The sequence below is a fragment of the Haliotis rubra genome, unplaced genomic scaffold (assembly GCF_003918875.1).
Source record: "Haliotis rubra isolate DU_JTF1 unplaced genomic scaffold, ASM391887v1 Scf528, whole genome shotgun sequence".
Classification (NCBI taxonomy): Eukaryota; Metazoa; Mollusca; class Gastropoda; order Lepetellida; family Haliotidae; genus Haliotis; species Haliotis rubra.
The window spans coordinates 437832-458441 of record NW_025767222.1 but is presented as its reverse complement, the minus strand read 5'-3'; the positions used below and the strand labels follow the sequence as shown (position 1 = coordinate 458441).

The 20610-nt window shown below is 41.3% G+C and overlaps 1 protein-coding gene across 2 annotated transcripts; it reads left to right on the top strand.

The window, feature by feature from the left end:
* The first annotated feature begins 7523 nt into the window (after positions 1-7523).
* Positions 7524-18249, top strand: LOC124252881. 2 transcript variants are annotated; one of them, XM_046686557.1, is made up of 6 exons: positions 7524-7668; positions 7860-8156; positions 10843-10944; positions 11542-11571; positions 13545-13625; positions 17081-18249. In XM_046686557.1, exons 2-6 carry the CDS (start codon positions 7964-7966, stop codon positions 17104-17106), a joined length of 432 nt encoding a protein of 143 aa, XP_046542513.1. In that variant the 5' UTR covers positions 7524-7668; positions 7860-7963; the 3' UTR covers positions 17107-18249. The 2 variants fall into 2 exon arrangements, with proteins under 2 accessions (XP_046542513.1, XP_046542512.1); XM_046686556.1 differs by lacking the exon at positions 13545-13625 and adding an exon at positions 15791-15877 and having other exon boundaries at positions 11542-11631.
* Positions 18250-20610: the final 2361 nt, after the last annotated feature.

Here is a 20610-nt window from a genome sequence, read left to right as displayed (position 1 = left end):
CATCTGTAGTTTCAACGTCACCGTTTGTAGTGGGGAAGCGTTGGAGAAACTGGCGTAGTTCTGACAAGGCCATGTCATCTTCATCGATGACAGCGTCAGATGGAGTGGGGATAATGTCAACATGTCGATTAACAGTTCTGAATGGTGGAGCCTTTTACTTTTGATGAAGCGAAGCGCTTCTCGGAGAATGAGCGTTCAGGGCAGGTCGTCTTCAGCACACTGGATGAAATGGTTGACGAGATATTTCTTGTAGTGGGCCTGGAAGGTTCTTATGATGCCAGCATCCGTTGGATGAATGTGCAATGTGGTGTTGGGAGGCAGGAAATGAACTTTTACCAGAGAGAGAGAGAGAGAGGTAGGTTACAAAATACATATGTATGCACCAAAGCCAAGGGTATCCAGCAATATATCGGTTTTAGCTTGCAGGACACTGAGAGAAACGTTGTGATGGTATGATGAAGAGAGAGGGGGGGAAACGTTGTAATGGTATGATGAAGAGAGAGAGGGAAACGTTGTGATGGTATGATGAAGAGAGAGGGAAACGTTGTGATGGTATGATGAAGAGAGAGGGAAACGTTGTGATGGTATGATGAAGAGAGAGAGGGAAACGTGATGGTATGATGAAGAGAGAGAGGGACACGTTGTGATGGTATGAACAAGAGAGAGGACACGTTGTGATGGTATGATCAAGAGAGAGAGAGAAACGTGATGGTATGATCAAGAAAGAGAGGGACACGTTGTGAACAAGCAGGACCATATATTGGCATGATAATGTTATGCGGGACGTTATGTGGTCGCGAAAAGACAAAAAAAACCGTGTTATACCGTTATGGTACAATCTAGCAGGACGTTATACCGTTATGGTACAATCTAGCAGGACGTTATACCGTTATGGTACAATCTAGCAGGACGTTATACCGTTATGGTACAATCTAGCAGGACGTTATACCGTTATGGTACAATCTAGCAGGACGTTATACCGTTATGGCACAATCTAGCAGGACGTTATACCGTTATGGCACAATCTAGCAGTTATGGTACAATCTAGCAGGACGTTATACCGTTATGGCACAATCTAGGAGGACGTTATACCGTTATGGTACAATCTAGGAGGACGTTATACCGTTATGGTACAATCTAGGAGGACGTTGTGTTGCAAAGGTACGATCAAGTAAGACGTTATACGACCATGGTACAATCTAGAAGGACGTTGTGTTGCAAAGGTACGATCAAGTAAGACGTTATACGACCATGGTACAATCTAGGAGGACGTTGTGTTGCAAAGGTACGATCAAGTAAGACGTTATTAGACCATGGTACAATCAGGTCGATTGAAATATAACTTATAGGTTAAAGGTATACCATAGGCTTTAGTACAGAATTGATACATGATGTATTTCAAACAAAATATTGATGTTAATACGATAACAAGAGTTACAAAGAGGGCTTAACACATTGTGCCCATGTGGGGAATCGAACCCGGGTCTTCGGCGTGACGAGCCAACGCTTTAACCACTAGGCTACCCCACGGCCCGGGTTTAAAGAAATTGCAAATGACACGAAATAATTTGATCACAGAGTCCCTATAAGCTCTCATTTCGCTGACAGTATAGGGGGAGGTGTACGTTCTAGCTCATCGTCAGATTCGCCTAGGTCGCTGTTGTCGACAATTGTCACCATCGAAACAATCTCATCCGATGACAGCGAAGGGCTGGTTTCCGCATCATTAATGGGTACAACAAGGACTGGTCGGCTCGGGAATTGTCGTTATGTTGGAATATTGATATATTTCTATTAGAATAGATCTCAAATGAAAGAGTAAGATTGTTTCCTGTTATTGTTTGGAGGTTAAATGAACATTTACATTTAGGTTTCTACTCTCCTATGATGTCATTTTAAAAACATTGAACTATATTCAGTTAAGGTACACCTGTTAGGTCAAAGTGTAAGTAACATTTTTAAACACTGGAGAATACAAATTTTGGAATAAACAGGTAAGTAGGGTGGTGTTTCTAAAAAACCTTAGATTCTGTTCTTCCTGTAAAAATATAGAAGATGAGTTATGTTAGCAGGACCCAAGTATAATATTTTGTAAGACACACATACTTTTCCAGAATACTAAAAAAAAATATTATTATGTAAAAACCTTACAGCAAACGTCTCACTTTGTCACTTTGTTCAACAATCCTCGTCGCAGTCCAAGAAGACCAGGACGCCGTCTGCTGTGAAGACTAAGCCGTCTTCAGACAATTCTACAGTCAAGTCGTCAGTGGGGGCAGCGAAGAAGTCGAGGTCCTTCGCCACAGATATCAACCCATCGGACGAAGCAGACGTTTACGATGAGTCGCCGATCCTCATCCCTGAAGTACCGGCGAGCAAGAAGATGAGGTCTTCTTCTACACTGACGTCTGCAACTATATCAACGCAGTCAGACGGCCCATCTACGCAGACTGCAACTACCAGAGAGGACAGACAGTCCTTAGATGACACCTCAGCACTGTCAGATGCGGCGTCATCTGTACAACAACAACAGTTATCAGCGCAGACCTTCAACCCGGGCATCTTTATGCAGCAGTTTACCCAGCAGATGATGGACCTGATGGAACGTAGGTTTGCTCAGGAGAAGACTGCAGAGAAGCAGACGAGTCTGCAAGGAGGACGAACATCGTCTACACCTAATCGGCATGAAGGACGCAACCTGCGTGAAGAAAACGTTCGTGAAGGGAACGCCCAGGAAGACAGCAACTCTTGTGACGAATCTCGTGAAGGCATTCACAGAAGAACCACTGCTGAAGATACTCATGGAAACAACAACCGAGACAGCACCTGCGAAGGCATTCACGAAGGAAGCAACAATTATGAAGAAACTCCTGCTATAGACGAGGAGCATTCGCGAAAGCATCGCAGATCATCTTCATCCTCGGACTCAGACAATCACCAGAGGTCTACGCGTACACGACCCAGAAGAGATTATACCCCTTCACGAAGGCATACAGCTTATAGAGACAGGTCACCGTCGCACAGATCCTCGGCAAGGTCTTCATGGTCGTCACCACACAGATACAGATCACCTAGTACATCTCCAATAAGGCACTCGCGAGTGCCTTCGCGCAGGCTTACACATAGATCTCCACCTAGAGATCAGGACCAACGGCAACGATCTTCGGAACGAGACACATCGAAACCGGAAGATGATGGAGGAGTAATCTTCTCCGACACAGAGATCAAATCCTGGATGGCTAATGGTCTGGAGCTTGCATCACCATCTAAAGAGAATAATGAAGCTTACACGTACATGATGTCTAACGACGATTTTGACACGCTAACGCTGCCACCCATAGAACCGGTATTGGACGTCCCAGACAACCTCAGCTCAGCCTTTAAGAAGGCAGCGAAGTATTCAGTCAGAGCATTCCACCGATTAATGCCTAGAGATTTTCACTACATCAAATGGAACCGTTCATGAAGGCCCCAGAAGTAGATGAAAACTATAAACTCATCAATGACGCTCGCATCAGGACTTATAAAGTGGAGGACAAGAAGCTAGCGCAACTAGACACAACCACTAGACGTACCTTCTTTGGTTTAGCCAGATCAAGGGCCATCAACGAAACCCTAATTGCGAAGTTTGCAAACTCTACATCTGAAGAAGATCGGATGATCTACTCAGCCTTACTGACCCAAAGGAAAGACCAACAGTTCATGTCAGAACATCTAGCGTCTACATCGGCGGGATTAACACTGCTACGAAGACAAGGTCTACTATCATCTTGTAAATGGAGTGAGAAGTTCACCAAACCGCTATTCAGAGCTCCATGGGCAGCAACGAATATCTTCGCAGGAGGAAATTGAGGACGTGGCTAAAGAAGTTACGAAGGAGTCCAGAGAGGTCATGATGATCAAGTCCATCGATACACTGGCCAGCGTTATCAGACAGACATCACAGCGCTACTCTGGCAAATCTAATTTTGCAGGAATCCAGAGAGCTAGAGACAAGAAATATGGCAACTCTACAATAACTTTTGTGTATTCAACACAATCGGTTATTTTAAGGCGCTTCATTGAGACTGATGACTACAGTCTACAAGTATCAACGTTAAGCAAGTATGGAACTTCAGCTGATCATCTGTATAAAATGACGACTGCATTATCTTCAGTGAAGAAGAGAAAAGTCACAACAGCCAGGGAAACAGTCTACCTACATCGGTATTACGTGGCGAAATCTTTCGCGCGTTTTCCACTCAGCCTGCTATACACGTGTTCACTCGTGTATTCCGGGAAGTTACGGACAAGGCCGAGTGTTGATGAGAGAAATCAACGACTGCACAAGATTTTACAAGGATCTTTTTCCTGCAACACCGGTGACGTCACATCGCTGGAATATGAGATGAATCAAATGCTGCAATCTGATTGGTCCATGAGAGACAACGCCCTGTGCAGAAGTCAGGCACAGCTGACGTGTCAGGACGTTATCTACAATCGTAAACAACTTTTCAACGTGGGAGGAAGGCTCCATTTACAGTCCAGTTAGCAGGGTACAGCGTGATTTGACCGTCTTCACGGGTCATAAGGACCTTCCCTGTCAGCAGTTTGAAGATTGGTAATCTGACGAATTGCAGCAACATACGTTTGACATTTCTGCTCGAGGCAGCCAGTCTACTATAATTAGACTTCACAGCGATGGCAATTCCAGTACATGTAGAGACGACGAATTATGCATAATCACTGCACTTGTGGCGATTCTGATGACAAGTCCTTTTAACATATTATCACTGCACTTGTCGGAAGATTGAAGAAATATACTTCAAGTCATGTTGCCAGAACCGGACATGTTGCTTCGCTGCCATTACGGACATGGCAAGGGTACCTACAACGTAGGATATGAGCAGATTTTTGGGAAGATGTTCATCTCACCGCAGAATCGCATTGTCGTCTCAAAGAATAGTTGGGTCTAGATACAAGCCATGGTATCTCAAGCACTACTCTCTCCGTTACCACTACGAAGTTGGCAGAGTCTACTCAGTTTTCTCACGTCAGCACAAGACATGACTCGCAGAGGAGGTCTACAATTGCGCCCACTACAAGTGTTTGTGAACGCCCATCTCAACCGTCTGGTCTCCTTAGGACTACCGGACGGATTGAAACCATATCTTCTATGGTGGACTAGGAAGTCGAATATTTGTGGAGGATCCTACTTATCAGAGCTGGAGTGCAACACTCATCTCTACGTAGATGCATCACTTCAAGGCTGGGAAGTTCACCTCGACAACGAAGTGGCAGCAGGGAAATGGTCGAATCAGGAGCAGAGTCTGCACATCAACATGCTCAAGATGAAAGCAATAATAAACGCCTTACTACACTGGTCCAGCATACTAAGGAACGCACAACTGATGATCCATACGGACAACTCAACAGTGGCGTTCTACATCAACAAACAAGGGTCAACAAGATCAAAGAATATGTTAGACCTTTAGCTTTCATCTATTCAGCATAGTAGACAACCTGAACATCGACATGAAAGCATCACACATTCCCGAAGCCAGAAATGTGACAGCAGACGCCCTATCCCGTCCAATGAATCCATTACCGACGAAGTGGATGTTATATCCAGAGGCGTTCAGAGACATCATTCAGACAGTAGGATCCCCGCTGGTAGATTTGTTCGCAACCAAGTGCAACAAACAACTACCAACATTCGTCATTCCGGTCCCAGATCCTCAAGCATGGGCAACGGACGCCTTGAGCATATCGTGGGAAGGACTTAACGCGTACGCGTTCCCTCCACCAGCATTAATACCGAAGGTATTACAGAAAATCAAAATGACGAACAAGTTACAACTGATTTTGGTCGCGCCTTACTGGCCAGCGAGAGAGTGGTTCCCCAACCTCATACAAGAAATAGGAAATCCAATCCTACAACTTCCAAAGTGGGCAAATCTACTGATTCATCCACACACTAAGCAAGCACACAGAAACCCAACTATGTTTCAACTACACGCATGAAGCGTATCACGACTTGCTTGAGGAGAAGAGGATATTCCACCAGAGCGGCCAAAGCAGTAACTTTAGCCCTACGTAGATCAACCCGTAACTTGTATGATGACAAGTGGCAAATGTTTGAGAAATACGCTCGGAATTGAGGCTTCACTGCAATGGAAGCAACACATCCTCAAGTGGCGGAATATCTTTGTCATCTTAGACAGACAAAACGATTGAAGGGATCTACACTCTCTACATACCTAGCGGCCTTGAGCTCAGTTATCACGATGAAAACGGGTATAAAACTGACCAAAGTACCAGAGATACTGGCACTACTACGCCTATTCAAGTTGGAAGACCAACAAAGAAAATTCAAGGCGCCCGCTTGGGATCTCAATGTGGTTCTACAACATCTTACCAGTGAAGATTACGAACCACTAGAAAGGACATCATATGAGAATTTAACTCATAAAACACTGTTTCTCGTAGACCTAGTTACAGCGGCAAGGATGTCAGAAATTCATGCTCTAGACTTCGAAAGAACAAGATTTGACACGCATCGTGACACAGTGCATCTGGGACTAAGATGGGATTTTATAGCAAAGAATCAACTGCCCGGTCAACCAGACAGACAATTCCATATCTCAGCACTTTCGTCGATATTAGGACCACAGGATACACAAGATCGATCCTTATGTCCAGTCAGAGCATTGAAAATATATCTACAGAGATCTAAATTGAGGAGACGAAAATTCAAGCGCCTTTTCATCCCTTTATCTACGGAGACACCTACAGAAGTCTCACGTACAACTATATCAATATGGATGAGAGCCGTCATATTGAAAGCCTATAAAGCAGCAGGACTTGATCCTCCACGAGCCTCCAATCCTCATGAAGTCAGAGCACTGGCATCCACACTAGCTCTGCATGGAAACTGCTCCATCTCAACAATAATGGAGGGCTGCTTTTGGAGATCGGAGACGGTATTTGCCAACCACTACCTCAGAGACATGGCTACAGAGGACGTCTCCGGCATACACCAGTTTGGGCCCCTTGTTGTAGCACAACAATTGACGGTACCTCAAAGACGCTGAGATAATCTCACCCCTTTGTCACGTGACTTGCAAAAGCCAACACTCAGCAGAGTACGGTTTTAAAGTCCATGCGTACGTCTAGGACAGACTAGCATGAGTGATGGACCCTGTACTTGTAAGGACTTACTTGTACACGAAGTAGGGTCACTTCTCCACTTGATGCAAGCATCAAGAGATGGAGTTGTATAAATCCACACAGAATGTCAGGAGAAGATTTCCAGGATAAATCTGACAAGTTGTGGTCCCCCCACTCATCAGAGGAAGCTGGAAGAAAGGACAAATGCCATTAGAAGTTCCCAAGGGGGGTATAAGGACGTAAATCAGCAGAGACTCCAGAGTGGTTTGAACCACCACCGGTTCCGTCGGATTCTACAAGCAATTAAGCATGAGTCAGGATAAGGAAAAATATGTAATTTTCTGATTAAAATTGATATTTTATACTTATCCTGACTCGTGAGGTTAACCCTCCCAACCTCCCCTCATGGCACTCTGGATTTCCCTGCAAATCCTCGAACATACGGAGAGAGTGACAAGCATGTGACCAATATGTGACCAACTTTCGCGCCAAAAGATAGGGGAAAGGGAGACAACTGGGGTGAGTGATTTTGCGTCCAATTTTTTTTAAGGGAGCTTCAAAAGGGGATTTAAGTGTTCCACTATAGTTCGCAAGAAGAAGAAGACTAGCAATTAAGCATGAGTCAGGATGAGTATAAAATATCAATTTTAATCAGAAAATTACGTTATCTTTCATATTTCTTTATTGCTTTCTTTCTTTTCTCCCCCCAGCGCGACCCTCCACACCTTCACAAGTCCAAGTGTTAGCAGTGGGTGACACGTCGGTGTCACTACAGTGGGTCTCAGGCTACAACGGTGGAGCAAACCAGACGTTCATGTTGAAGTACAACTCAGAGACACACCCAAATTGGTCAATATGGAGAGATGACATCAATGATCCTGGAAGAGGGACATTGGTCAAGGAAGACGTCCTTTCGCTGACACCGGCCATTACCTACCAGTTCCATTTATACGGAGTCAATGTCTACGGTGATGGGGAAGGCGTCACCATCATTACAACTACATCATGTAAGTATTGTTTAACTCTCCAAGTTCTAATTTGGAGATGGGTGTGGCGTGGGGTCTCACGGTGAAAGGTTGGTTCAGCACACCGACAAAATACCCAGATTCGATACAAGTAAAGTACATGACAAAATATTGTGGATGTCAACTTCTTCTGTATTGCATACACAACGTTTCTGGGCTTATACAAAAACGAAGTTGACATCCATAATATTTTGTCATGTATGCCTCTCAGGAACCTCATCGGATTCGATAGAGTCTTGAAGTTCAAGAGGGGCATGGATTGCGTGTGTGTGTGCGTGCGTGCATGTGTGGTTGTTGAGGTAGGGGTGGCAGTGGGGTCGCCGTTTCAAACCCAAGACCCGGATCTGGAAACCATATGTTTTCCCTGCCACGATATTAAATTCAGTTGAATACTGGTAAGGGCGACGCACAATCTAAACTCTCTGAAGTTCAGTTATCGGTATTTCTGAATATAATTACAATTTCAGATATGAATGTTACACTTGTATGGCTGGGAGGTTAATAGATGATTGACAATTAACGATTAAATTGCGGGAAATAAACAGAGTCCCTAAAATAAAACCTCTTTGACAATAAAATGGACGACACACGCCATAATAATCACACATATTCAAAAAAGCAAACCAAATTCGTTGGACTTACTTCAATGAGCATCTCGCCTGTGATGTCCAAGTCTAATACCTTGGTGCACGAGGGGGAACCTAAACATCCATAATTAGATCTACAATAGACTACGACATCACATCGTAAGCTGTAATAGCTGCGACTATCGATCACCTCAGCGCTCAGCTTTGTGGAACATAGTCCCTGTATCTATGCCATGAGCAGCTAACTATAACCTTCTGGGCATTCACACAAACAAACTGCTCAATCCAGCATAGAACAAACACCGTCAGGAGCCGAAACCTTCAAGCGCTTGCTCGTGAACAAGTCGGAAACAGCACGTAAAATCTCTAAATCATCGTCATAAACGCGTTGCCGATCATACTGTTTACTTAAAGGTCACATGCAACCACAAAATCAAACATAATTAAAACACTATTATCACTTATTCATGACATATAATATACATTGCTGGTTATGAAAAAACATATAAACAAAATTATAAGCGTACAATCGCAAATCAAAAGTGCAATATTTTGTACTTGGGTTTACTTCCCTAGAAACGAAGCAGCCGCGATACCGAACCCAGTCAGAGCGGGTGGGTGTGCACTCAAGTGTAATGGCTGGTTCATTTGCAGATTCACTCACGGCTCATTGTGTGTGTATATATAGAGATGTTGGGTTTTGTAAATACATGCTCATTTTTTTTGTGTATAACATTTTGCAATCAACAGACATCATAACATGTCATGTGTACAAGTATCACACCTGCCTGTCTGTGTAATTACATAATGTGACAGAGACCGAACTCGGGCCATAAATCAATGCGTTTTGTTTATGGTGTATAGCCTGATAGGTGTTAAGTTCAAATTGCATGTGGTCAGTGATTGAAATTGTGTATTGAATATTGTCATTAGCAGACGGGCAGGCAGACACACAGGTGTCAATAAAACAAGACATTGAGTTTTGTCTGTGACAACGACATATCTATATCACAGTTAGAAATTCTGTCGACGCTAAATAATGACATTGCTTTTAAGTATCGAACTGAGAAAGTGACTCGGTAAGAAGAACGTGTGGTGAAATAGACAAATGAAATTATATAAACAGTTAAATCGGTAATCTACTGTAATAACATATAAAAAAGCTCGCGCCTGTGAAATATCAACAAAACATTAGAAAAATAGCTCACACCAAAGCCTTCACCGAATATTCACCGGGCAACCCGCTTCCAAGCTCCGCGAACCTATTTCATTGCGCATGTGCTATGAGCGCAGCCCAGCTGTTGAAACCACTTCAATTCCCCAAGCGCTGGGGAAAGTTAGTGAATCGTTCGAACTACGATTTCGCGCGGTATTTTTCATCGCGTTATTTTTCAACTTTATGAGTTGAATTTGCATTTTTGATGATTTGTTTCGGTAAGTCCATACCGAAAGGTATCAGAATCTGCAAAGTTGTGTTTTACGTTGCATGTGACCTTTAACACACAACTGTATCACATGTTGTGTAATACCACCATATATGGTCGGGACTATTTTAATCATCGTCTGTTCATTTCAACTGAGCTGTTGGTAGCACATTGTAATCAGACAGATTTTCTACTTCCGATAGATTGCTGTAATTGGCAACGTAGAATTTGATTGCTGTTACAATCCACGAGTGTTGATTTTTACCCCCAAGCACCCACCAACCAGACAAGAGAAGGCTGTCTATGTAACAGCCCCAACATTGTTAACAGAAATGTTTCAGTATCGAAGGGGGTCATCATGAGGATCCTTTTGATGTGAAGTAATTTTTAATGCATTCATTGTAATGCACTGGACACAACGGGAACAGGATCGTTGCAACTGCGGGTAACAATGTTTCATATCTGTTTCGGGGCGGTGGGGTAACCTAGTGGTTGAAACGTCCGCTCGTCACGCCGAAGACCCGGGTTTGGTTCCCTACATGGGTACAATGTGTCAAGCCCATTTGTGGTGTCCCCCGCCGTGATATTGCTGGAATATTGCTACCATCGGCGTAAAACTAAACTCTCACACTCACTCGTATCTGTTTCTGTTCTCAGCGTCCGGTAAATTTAGACTAGCTGTAGGCCTTGGAACTGCTGCTGGAGCCATCGTAGTCAGCATCCTGGCCATCGGCTGCATCTTATTGAAACGGACTTCAGGTATCTCAAGACTTGTTTTCATTCCCTCAAATGTTACTTATTGTAAAAACAAAACAACTGAAATATCTGCGTGGGAAAATTATTCCCCTTAGAATGTTGCTGAGTGCGGCATTGAATTTATCAAAGAAATACATCATAATGAAAGGTCATATGTCCATTCTGTTATCATCATTCTTCCGAAATTCACCTTTCATTGTTTGAATGACATGAAACCGAGCGCCGACTGAGAAACGCCATGTGGCACTTACGGCGACGTCAACAACGAAGCAGCTATCTCGGAGCCCGTCCCCATACTGGCTGGCCTCGTGACATCTCGATGAGGGAGTGAGTGAGTGAGTTGAATTTTACGCCACAGTCAGCAATATTCCAGCTAAATGGCGGCGGTCTGTAAATAATCGAGTCTGAACCAGACAGTCCAGTGATCAACATCATGAGTATTGATCTACCCAATTATGATACATGAATTCAAACCTGTCATGTAGACACAGGTTCCAGACAGCAAGTCCCTAGCATGTCATGATAAAATTGCGTTTACACATTTATCAAATAAATATTGACGTCAAGTATTTTTTAAATTATTTATCTTTCTTTTTAAAGGAAAACGTGAGATAACCAACGCACCTGCAGGTGAGACATGTGACAATGTGTATACAGATTCAGTTCCACAGACGCATTGTCAGGATGCTGGTAAAAACACGTGTATCGCCCAATCATGTGTACTTGTGAAAAACAGTGTGAGATGTAATAGTGTTTGAAATAACATTTGTAGCTTGACACTAAAACTGAAGACATGCTCATTCCTCTCTTGTCCTGGATATTCCTACAAGGTGAGAGACAAAACAGGGTTAAGCAAATGTACAACCGCACTCCTATAATTAAGATTAACCACAATCAAGGAAACTCCATCCTTAGTCAACCTTCCCTTTATATCTTCAAATATCTCCGGTTTTTAGTGTTAAGTTTGCACACCCTTGACGTACAATCGAGCATCTTCTAAGAATATTTACCCGTGTAAGTCCGGGTTAGAATGAACCTTCAGTAACCCATGCTTGTCGTAAGAGGCGACTAACGGGATCGGGTGCTCAGCCTCGCTTACTTGGTTGACACATGTCATCGGTTCCCAATTGCGCAGATCGATGCTCATGCTGTTGATCACTGGATTCTCTGGACCGCCGCCATATAGCTGGAATATTGCTGAGTGCGGCGTAAAACTAAACTCACTCACTCACTCTCTAAGAATATTTCAAAGTACGTCCCATGATAGACACGTGGAGTCATTGTCAAATTCCAAGCATCAGTGAATTTTTTTGTGTCCGATCCAATTCTCTAATGTCATCGTACTGTATGTTCCTGTGGTGTTTGTTTTGTTTTTCATATCGGGACACACATGACTTGTTTTTATGTGTTTGTGGTGGGTGCCACCTGTTACCATCATTTAATGATAGTGATTCATGCTGTTGGCGTAGACGTAATTGAACCATGTATCTGTGATTTAGTATTACTGCTGGGCATTCATAGCTTTCGGCCATGACAGCCGTGCAAGTACACTTGTCAGATGGGTACGCGATCTAGACTACTAGTTGTCAGAATTTCATTTTTGTTGAAGCCGTGAAGGCTTAGTGGGTTAGATCGCGACTGTGTCTGCTGGTTATTAGCTGTCTGACTCGGGGAGTGTCAGTTCGAATCCTGGATTTATTTCGACATAGTATTAGAATCTGTTCTTTGCCGAGAAAGTGTAATTCCAAATGTTACTAAAGGGTTTTACCCGTGAGGTCCGGGTTAGAATATTGATATTCAGTAACCCATGCTTGCAGTAAGAGGCGACTAACAGGATCGGGTGGTCAGGCTCGCTGACTTGGTTGACACATGTCATCGGTTCCCAATTGCGCAGATCGATGCTCATGATGTTGATCACTGGATTGTCTGGTCCATACTCGATTATTTACATACCACCGCCATATAGCTGGAATATTGCTGAGTGCGGCGTAAAACTAAACTCACTCACTCTCTACTAAAGGGTTTATCGCTTTCAATGTATATGTAATAAAAGATTGTGTTGGAATTATGTATTGGCATTCTATTTCAATAAAACTTTAAGGAATCTTCTCAGAAGCTTCAAAATCAAAGCTGAATGAGGTAGTGAGTGAAGTGAAGAATAAAGAAGCTTGGAACAGTATATTGGTTTCAACACTGGTGTAAGATAAATCACTATTGTTGGAAGGGGCTATTGTTGGAAAAAGTCTGCATACATAAACATTCATTCTATCATGATTATCATTATTTTACTAGGGGCTATGGGGTTTAGTCAGTGATTTTAGGTTTACGTCGCACTCAGAAATATTCCAGCTATATGGCGGCAGTATGTAAATCGCGTTAGGACCAGACAATCCAGTGATCAACAGCATGGATACCGATCTACCAATCGGGAACCAATGACATGTGTCAACCAAGTCAGCGAGCCTGACCACCCAATCCGGTTAGTCGTCTCTTACGACTAGGATGGGTTACTGAAGATCAATATTCTAACCCGGTGGCTTGGGGTTGAGATTCTTTAACATCTTAGCTATTTTCCATTGCAAATTGTATCTATATATTTGCAGAATTGGAGCGTGTCTATGAACCAGTTGAAGCGGGTGATGCTGAAGAAGACCAGTACTGCAACACAGCTGGACTGAACAATGGTAACTATGTTAAAATGGCACAGACAGTTGGCTAGATGAGGCGTTTATCTCCATAAATGTGCGACACAATTGCCACTGGGATCTTTCAGCAGACCTTCTTTCGATAAATTCCCCAAGGTTGTGCAAACGTCTTTAATGCATGTTCCAAAGGCCCCTTGTACGTTTAGATAGGGCATTTCGTCTGTTTTGAGACAATGGCTAGTGTATTAAAGTAACCAACATTGATACTGTGGGAACTATTGAGTGTGAGTGAGTGAGTTTAGTATTACGCCGCACTCAGCAAATTCCAGCGGTCTGTAAATAATCGAGTCTGGACCAGACAATCCAGTGATCAACATCATGAGCATCGATCTGCGCAATTGTGAACCGATGACATGTGTCAGGGAACTATTGAATGTGGGTTGATTCTTGGTACAAAGACACCATTTTAGACAAAGTTGTAATTTTTCTAAATGGCATTTGCAAATGGTGTTTGTGTTATAAAAGTTACTACATGAATGGCCGTCAGATAACATTTGTCTTATTAACGAGTTACAATGATTTGTTTCAAGACTATATCAAGTTTATAACGAGTTTTATCAAGAAGGATAGGGGCCACTATCTCACCAGTTCAAGTTGGTCACCAACCAATATTGTTCATTTGTAGATTTGAACCAGGGAAAATATTTCTGAAAATGATAGAAAAAACGCTACCAATCACATGTCACTGGTTTGGCGAGGAGTTTTAAATGACGAATACTGGGATATATTCTTCCATATATTCCCTGTAAAATAGCCCATGAGAGGTCCTGTATGAACACTGGTTTCAAAGCAACCAATACTGGTAAGAGCTGACTAAATGGATCGGATGGTTAGGGTCGTGACTCGGTTGGTTGGTTGGTTGCATGGATCAACTTCAACTTCTTTATTCTCATAAAACCACCATCGGTGGTACAAGAGCAAAGAATATACAATATTTACAAATGTACATAAAACACAAACATGCGTCATGGTGATGAGTTATTTACGTAACACTTTATACAAGTGAGAGATAAAAAGTGATAAGCACTTGCTAAGTTTAAATTGACAGGCGACCTGACCTGTTAAGAGTTGATAAATTGGCCCAATTGTGATATTTTGGGGGATGAATGATTTTCTGAAAGAATTAAGTGATGTACATTTTAAAAGATAATGAAATTCGTCACCAACTAAAACATAGTTACATAGTTTGCATAATGTTCCTTCTCTCGGTATGTTCTGCCATCTGCCGGTTTCAATCGGAAGGTTTAGATTTGAGGTTCTAAATTTCAAAATTGGGATACATATAGATTTTGGAAATAACAGATATTTAACAAAAGCCAGTGTTTTAAAAGTTGATCATAAAGTCCCTTAGAACTGGAACGTTTCTCGATACACATGATGGCCATTGCTGGATTGTATGGTCCAAACTGTATTATTGAAAAGCGCCATCATACGTCTGGAATATTGCATCAAGCATTAAAAAGTGTGTTTTTTCAATCATTTTGTAAATATTAATTATTTTGGAAGGTGAGAGAACCAACACACAAACTGAAAAAACATGTAAGAATGGAACCACAGAACGACTTTCATGTCAAGGTTCTGGTAAGATTGTTTTCATGTCATATGTGAAAGAACCTCTATATCTATAGAGGGGCGGTGGGGTAGCCTAGTGGTTAAAGCGTTTGTTCGTCACGCCGAAGACCCGAGTTCGATTCCCCACATGGGTACAATGTGTGAAGCCCATTTCGGGTGTCCCCCGCCGTGATATTGCTGGAATATTGCTTAAAAGCGGCGTAAAACCATACTCACTCACTCACTATATCTATAGAAATGTGTTAGATGTTAAGTTAAAACACAATCGTGTATTTGAACGTGTTTTGGATAGTAGTGTTTAATCACCGCGTCAGAAACTTCAAGAGAAATGAATGTGTGAATAAGTGCGAATACACTGCTTCGTTTGTCTGTTGTTTTAGGCCGCACTCAGCAGTATTCCAGCTATATGGCGGCGGTCTGTAAATAATCCGAGGCTGGAAAAGACAATACGCTGCTTCGAAAAGTTACCAGTATTCAAATATAAACATAATATAGTACCTAATTTTCATCTTTACTAGTTGGCTAATTATGATTTATGCCGACTTACATATGCCATTTTTTGACATTTGTAGAATCGGGTCGTGTAGAAATGGGGAGAAAGCAATGGCCGGAAGATGCAGAAACAAACCTCTAGTGCAACACAGGAGAGCTGACCAGTGGTAACTACATCATTATAGAATGGAAAGCTGTAGCAGTAATATAGTATAGAACAAACTTTATGGATAACAACCTCTTTTATTTGTGAGTGCGACGTTTCGATACAGATTCTTGTACCGTTGTCAAGCATATGCTTGACAACGGTACAAGAATCTGTATCGAAACGTCGCATCGAAACGTCGCACTTAAATAAAAAAGAAGTATCCAAGAATCTGTATCCGGGGCGGTTGGGTGGCCGTCGCGTCACTCCGAAGACCGGATTCGAACAAACAAAATATGAAGCCCATTTCTGGTATCCATAAAGTGATGTTCTGGAATATTGCTAAAAGCGGCGTAAAACCAAACTCAGTCAGTCAGTCTAAAATGCCACTCAAAGAAGTTGTAGCAGTAATGTTGTTATACCATTGCGTGTCTGATAAATATGTTTTTGATACAGTCTCCATTGCGATGCATGCGTGATCAATAGAATATTGCTCAAGGCCCCCAATATGTTTAGATTATGAATTCCGTTTGTGTTTTCTGTCAACAATGGCAGCATCTGAAATATAGATTGATGTGCCATCAGCATTGATTATAATCACTACTGATAAACAAATACGTTGTTGACTAAATTGTAATTAATGACGATTGCCCTACAAATGTACTCACTGAAGTCCCCATGAGTACAGGAATTCGTAGCTGTACATATTTCATTTAATTGTCAGTGTCAGTAACTGTTTATGCGTTGTTTATGTTGACACAATCATTATAATCAAGTTGAACCACCACGTCTAGTTCAGGCGTAAAGAATGGCATTTGGTTCTGGTTTCATCCTGGTGATATCATTTGGATTTCCCAAGCTATGGCACTAGCTCCGTCGTAGAATGGTATCGCGCTGTATAGTTAAATTACTGATCATATTATACATATACGTGTTTCTTTAAGTATGTTTCTTTAAGTAATCAATAATCGAAATGCATTTCTGCTTCTGAGTCATCAAATCATTTGACCTTTATGTGATTAGTGATGCTTGCTGTAATGAGAAGGAAAATATTGCATTCATGCACAGTTTCAACGTCCTCAAAAGAGGTCAAGTGCTTGAACACAGACATAATTTTAGCTCGTGCGTATCCACATAATTATAAATATGATATAGACGAAATACCACCATAACAGACCCGAAAAATACCATTCCTTTCAGACATTTACTGCTCTTTTCTTTACAGAGTCCATTTACATGAACACCCTATGACAAAACAACGTGCAGATTACAGATCTAAGCTGCTGTTGATTTCATTAGATTTATATTGCATGAACTCATAATATGATAGTTTAGGTGCTTTTGTATATTCCCTGTGATATATAGTTGTTGATACTGTTGATTCAGCAGATGTGTTGTTCATATACATGTACGTTAGAATTGGCGTTTCCATGGTGATGCCAAGAAACCATCTACTTGAGTCGGTTTTGCTTTGCTTGTAATGTATACAGTGCACTTTGTAGCATGAAATTTGAATATTAGCATGAGTCGTTAGCTATAAATATACCTGATGTATGTAATGATAGTAACAAAAAACAAATTAATCAAGTTTGAAATCATTTAAAGTCAAGTCACATATGGGGTAGCCATTGAGGTTCGCTTGTCGTGACGAATACCCGGGTTCGATTCCCCACATGGGTATAATGTGGGAAGCCCATTTCTGGTGTTCCCCGCCGTGATGTTGCTGGAAAATTGCTAAAAGAGGCGTAAAACAAACTCACTTACTACTCACTCTCAGCGGATTGACTACTATAGAAATATTCTGAATATATTGATTAACTCTCAACTGAAAGTTCAGTTGGATTCTACAACTGATTTTCCCCCAGTCATACATCCAAATCCAGCGGTCTTCATTGTTTATTCGAAAACTTTTGAACTTTTGATTCTGTCAATAGAATATATGGCATGTGTTATATCATCACGTTTATAAAGTTTAAAATGTAATTCAGGACAACAACAGCTGTTAAGATACTATAAGTAGGCTGGAAAACGTCCATGTGATGATATCGTACTGAAAACCTAACATGCTACTGACCACTGATGGAATGATATTATCTTTAAGTATGATCAAAATCAACTCAAATACTTATTCGCAAAGCTAGAATTCACTTTGTCCTAAACAACCGTTGCAGAGTTTCTGTTCCACCTTTCTCTTTAAATGTGTGATTCTCAGATAAAACCTGTATTTCATGTAGAATATTGTAATGGCGTTGGCAAATCCTCTACTGCTGCAGCCAGCTTTAGTTAATGTGTCGGTGTAACCTGTGTTGTTATTTCCTAAACACAAGAATTGTATATTTATGCTAACGTACGTGTGTGTGTGTGTTATTTTATTTTATTTTATTTTATTTTATTTTATTTTATTTTATTTTATTTTATTTTATTTTATTTTATTTTATTTATTTTATTTTATTTTATTTTATTTTATTTTATTTTATGAGTTTGGTAGATTAACGTGGGTTTCAAGTATAAAATATAAATCTATTAATATGCTTTTAATTATAAGGGGAATAAAATGTTGGAAATATATATCTATTCATTTTGGTGATGTAAAGATGTGTGTTCAATCAATATTTGTTAAGTTAAATGAGCATTCAAATGTTTAATCTCCTATGAAATCAACTTTTTCAAATGAACCATTTTCGGCTCATGCACAAAACCAAAGCAGGGGATTACAAATTTAGATGAACACAGGTAGGTAGGATGACGTTGTTGGAAACCTAACTTCTTGTTTTCCTTGTAAAAATATTCTGGAAGATGAGTTACTCTTTATGTTAGTAAGGACCAATTATGATATTTTGTATCTAACCACTTTATTGATAACTTCTAACATTGTCAGTATACGCTAAATACATTATACATGTATATGCTAAATCATTATGTTATTGCAATTACAATTGTACTTCAACTTCATTATTTAACTCTTGTTATTATATTAACATTTTGTTTGTAAAAATCATGTATCTGTACTGTACTCGGGCCTACGGCCTGTATACCGAAATAAACTTAACTTATCTGTTATATCCCTATCGACTTGATTGTACCATGGTCGTATAAGGTCTGACTTGATGGTACCTTTGCAATATCAGGTCCTTCTAGACTGTACCATGTCACCATAACGTCTTTCCACCGCCACATTACGTCCCCATTGGCAATACCATGGCAATACATTGTCCGTCTTCATCAGACCATCGCAACGTTTGTGTTGACCGTATCATTGCATCACACGTTTGTGTTGACTGTATCATTGCATCACAACGTTTGTATTGACCGTATCATTGCATCACAACGTTTGTGTTGACCGTATCATTGCATCACAACGTATCATCTACACATCACAACGTTGTGTTGACCGTATCATTGCATCATTTGTGTTGACATCATTGCATCACAACGTTTGTGTTGACCGTATCATTGCATCACAACGTTTGTGTTGACTGTATCATTGCATCACATCACGTTTGTATTGACCATCATACGTTTCTGTTGACCGTATCTATCACAACGTTTGCCTGTTTGTGCTGACCGTATCATTGCATCACAACGTTTGTGTTGACCGTATCATTGCATCACAACGTTTGTGTTGACCGTATCATCACAACGCATCATTGCATCATCGTTTGTGTTGACCGTATCATTGCATCATTGCATGCATTGCATCAACGTTTGTGTTGACCGTATCATTGCATCACAACGTTTGTATTGACCGTATCATTGCATCACAACGTTTGTGCTGGACCGTAACGTTTGTGCTGACCGTATCATATCCATCACAACGTTTCTGTTGACCGTATCATTGCATCATAACGTTTGTGTTGACCGTATCATTGCATCACAACGTTTGTGTTGACCGTATCATGCATCACAACGTTTGTGTTGACCGTATCATTGCATCACAACGTTTGTCACAACAACGTTTGTGTTGACCGCATCATTGCATCCATCAACGTTTCTGTTGGCTGACCGTATACCGCATCACATCACACACGTTTGCTGGTGACCGTTTGTGTTGACCGTATCATTGCATCTACACGTTTGTGTTGACCGTATCATTGCATCACAACGTTTCTGTATCATTGCATCCGCCATCGTATTGTGTTGACCGTTTGCATCAGAACGTTTATTGATGACCGTATCATTTGCATCACAAGAGTTTGTGTTGACCGTATCGTTGCATCACACCGTATCATTGCATCAAACGTTTGTGTTGACCGTATCGATTGCATCGTTTGTGCTGACCATTATCATTGCATCACAACGTTTCTGTTGACCGTTGGCCGTATCATTGCATCACATCACAACGTTTGTGTTGACCGTTTGTGTTGATCATTGCATCAACGTATATCATTGCATCACACGTTTGTGTTGACCGTATCATTGCATCAAGGTATCATTGCATCACAACGTTTGTGTTGACCGCATCATTGCACCACACGTTTGTGTTGACCGTATCATTTCATCACACGTTTGTGTTGACCGTATCATTGCATCACACGTTTCTGTTGACCGTATCATATCATCACACGTTTCTGTTGACCGTATCATACCATCACACGTTTCTGTTGACCGTATCATACCATCACAACGTTTCTGTTCATCGTACCATAACTCCATAACCTCTTTCTTTATATATTACACACCTTTCTTTATGATCGAACCACGACAACATATCCTAGAGGGTTTTGTATCACATCTCTATATAGTTTCCTGCATAGG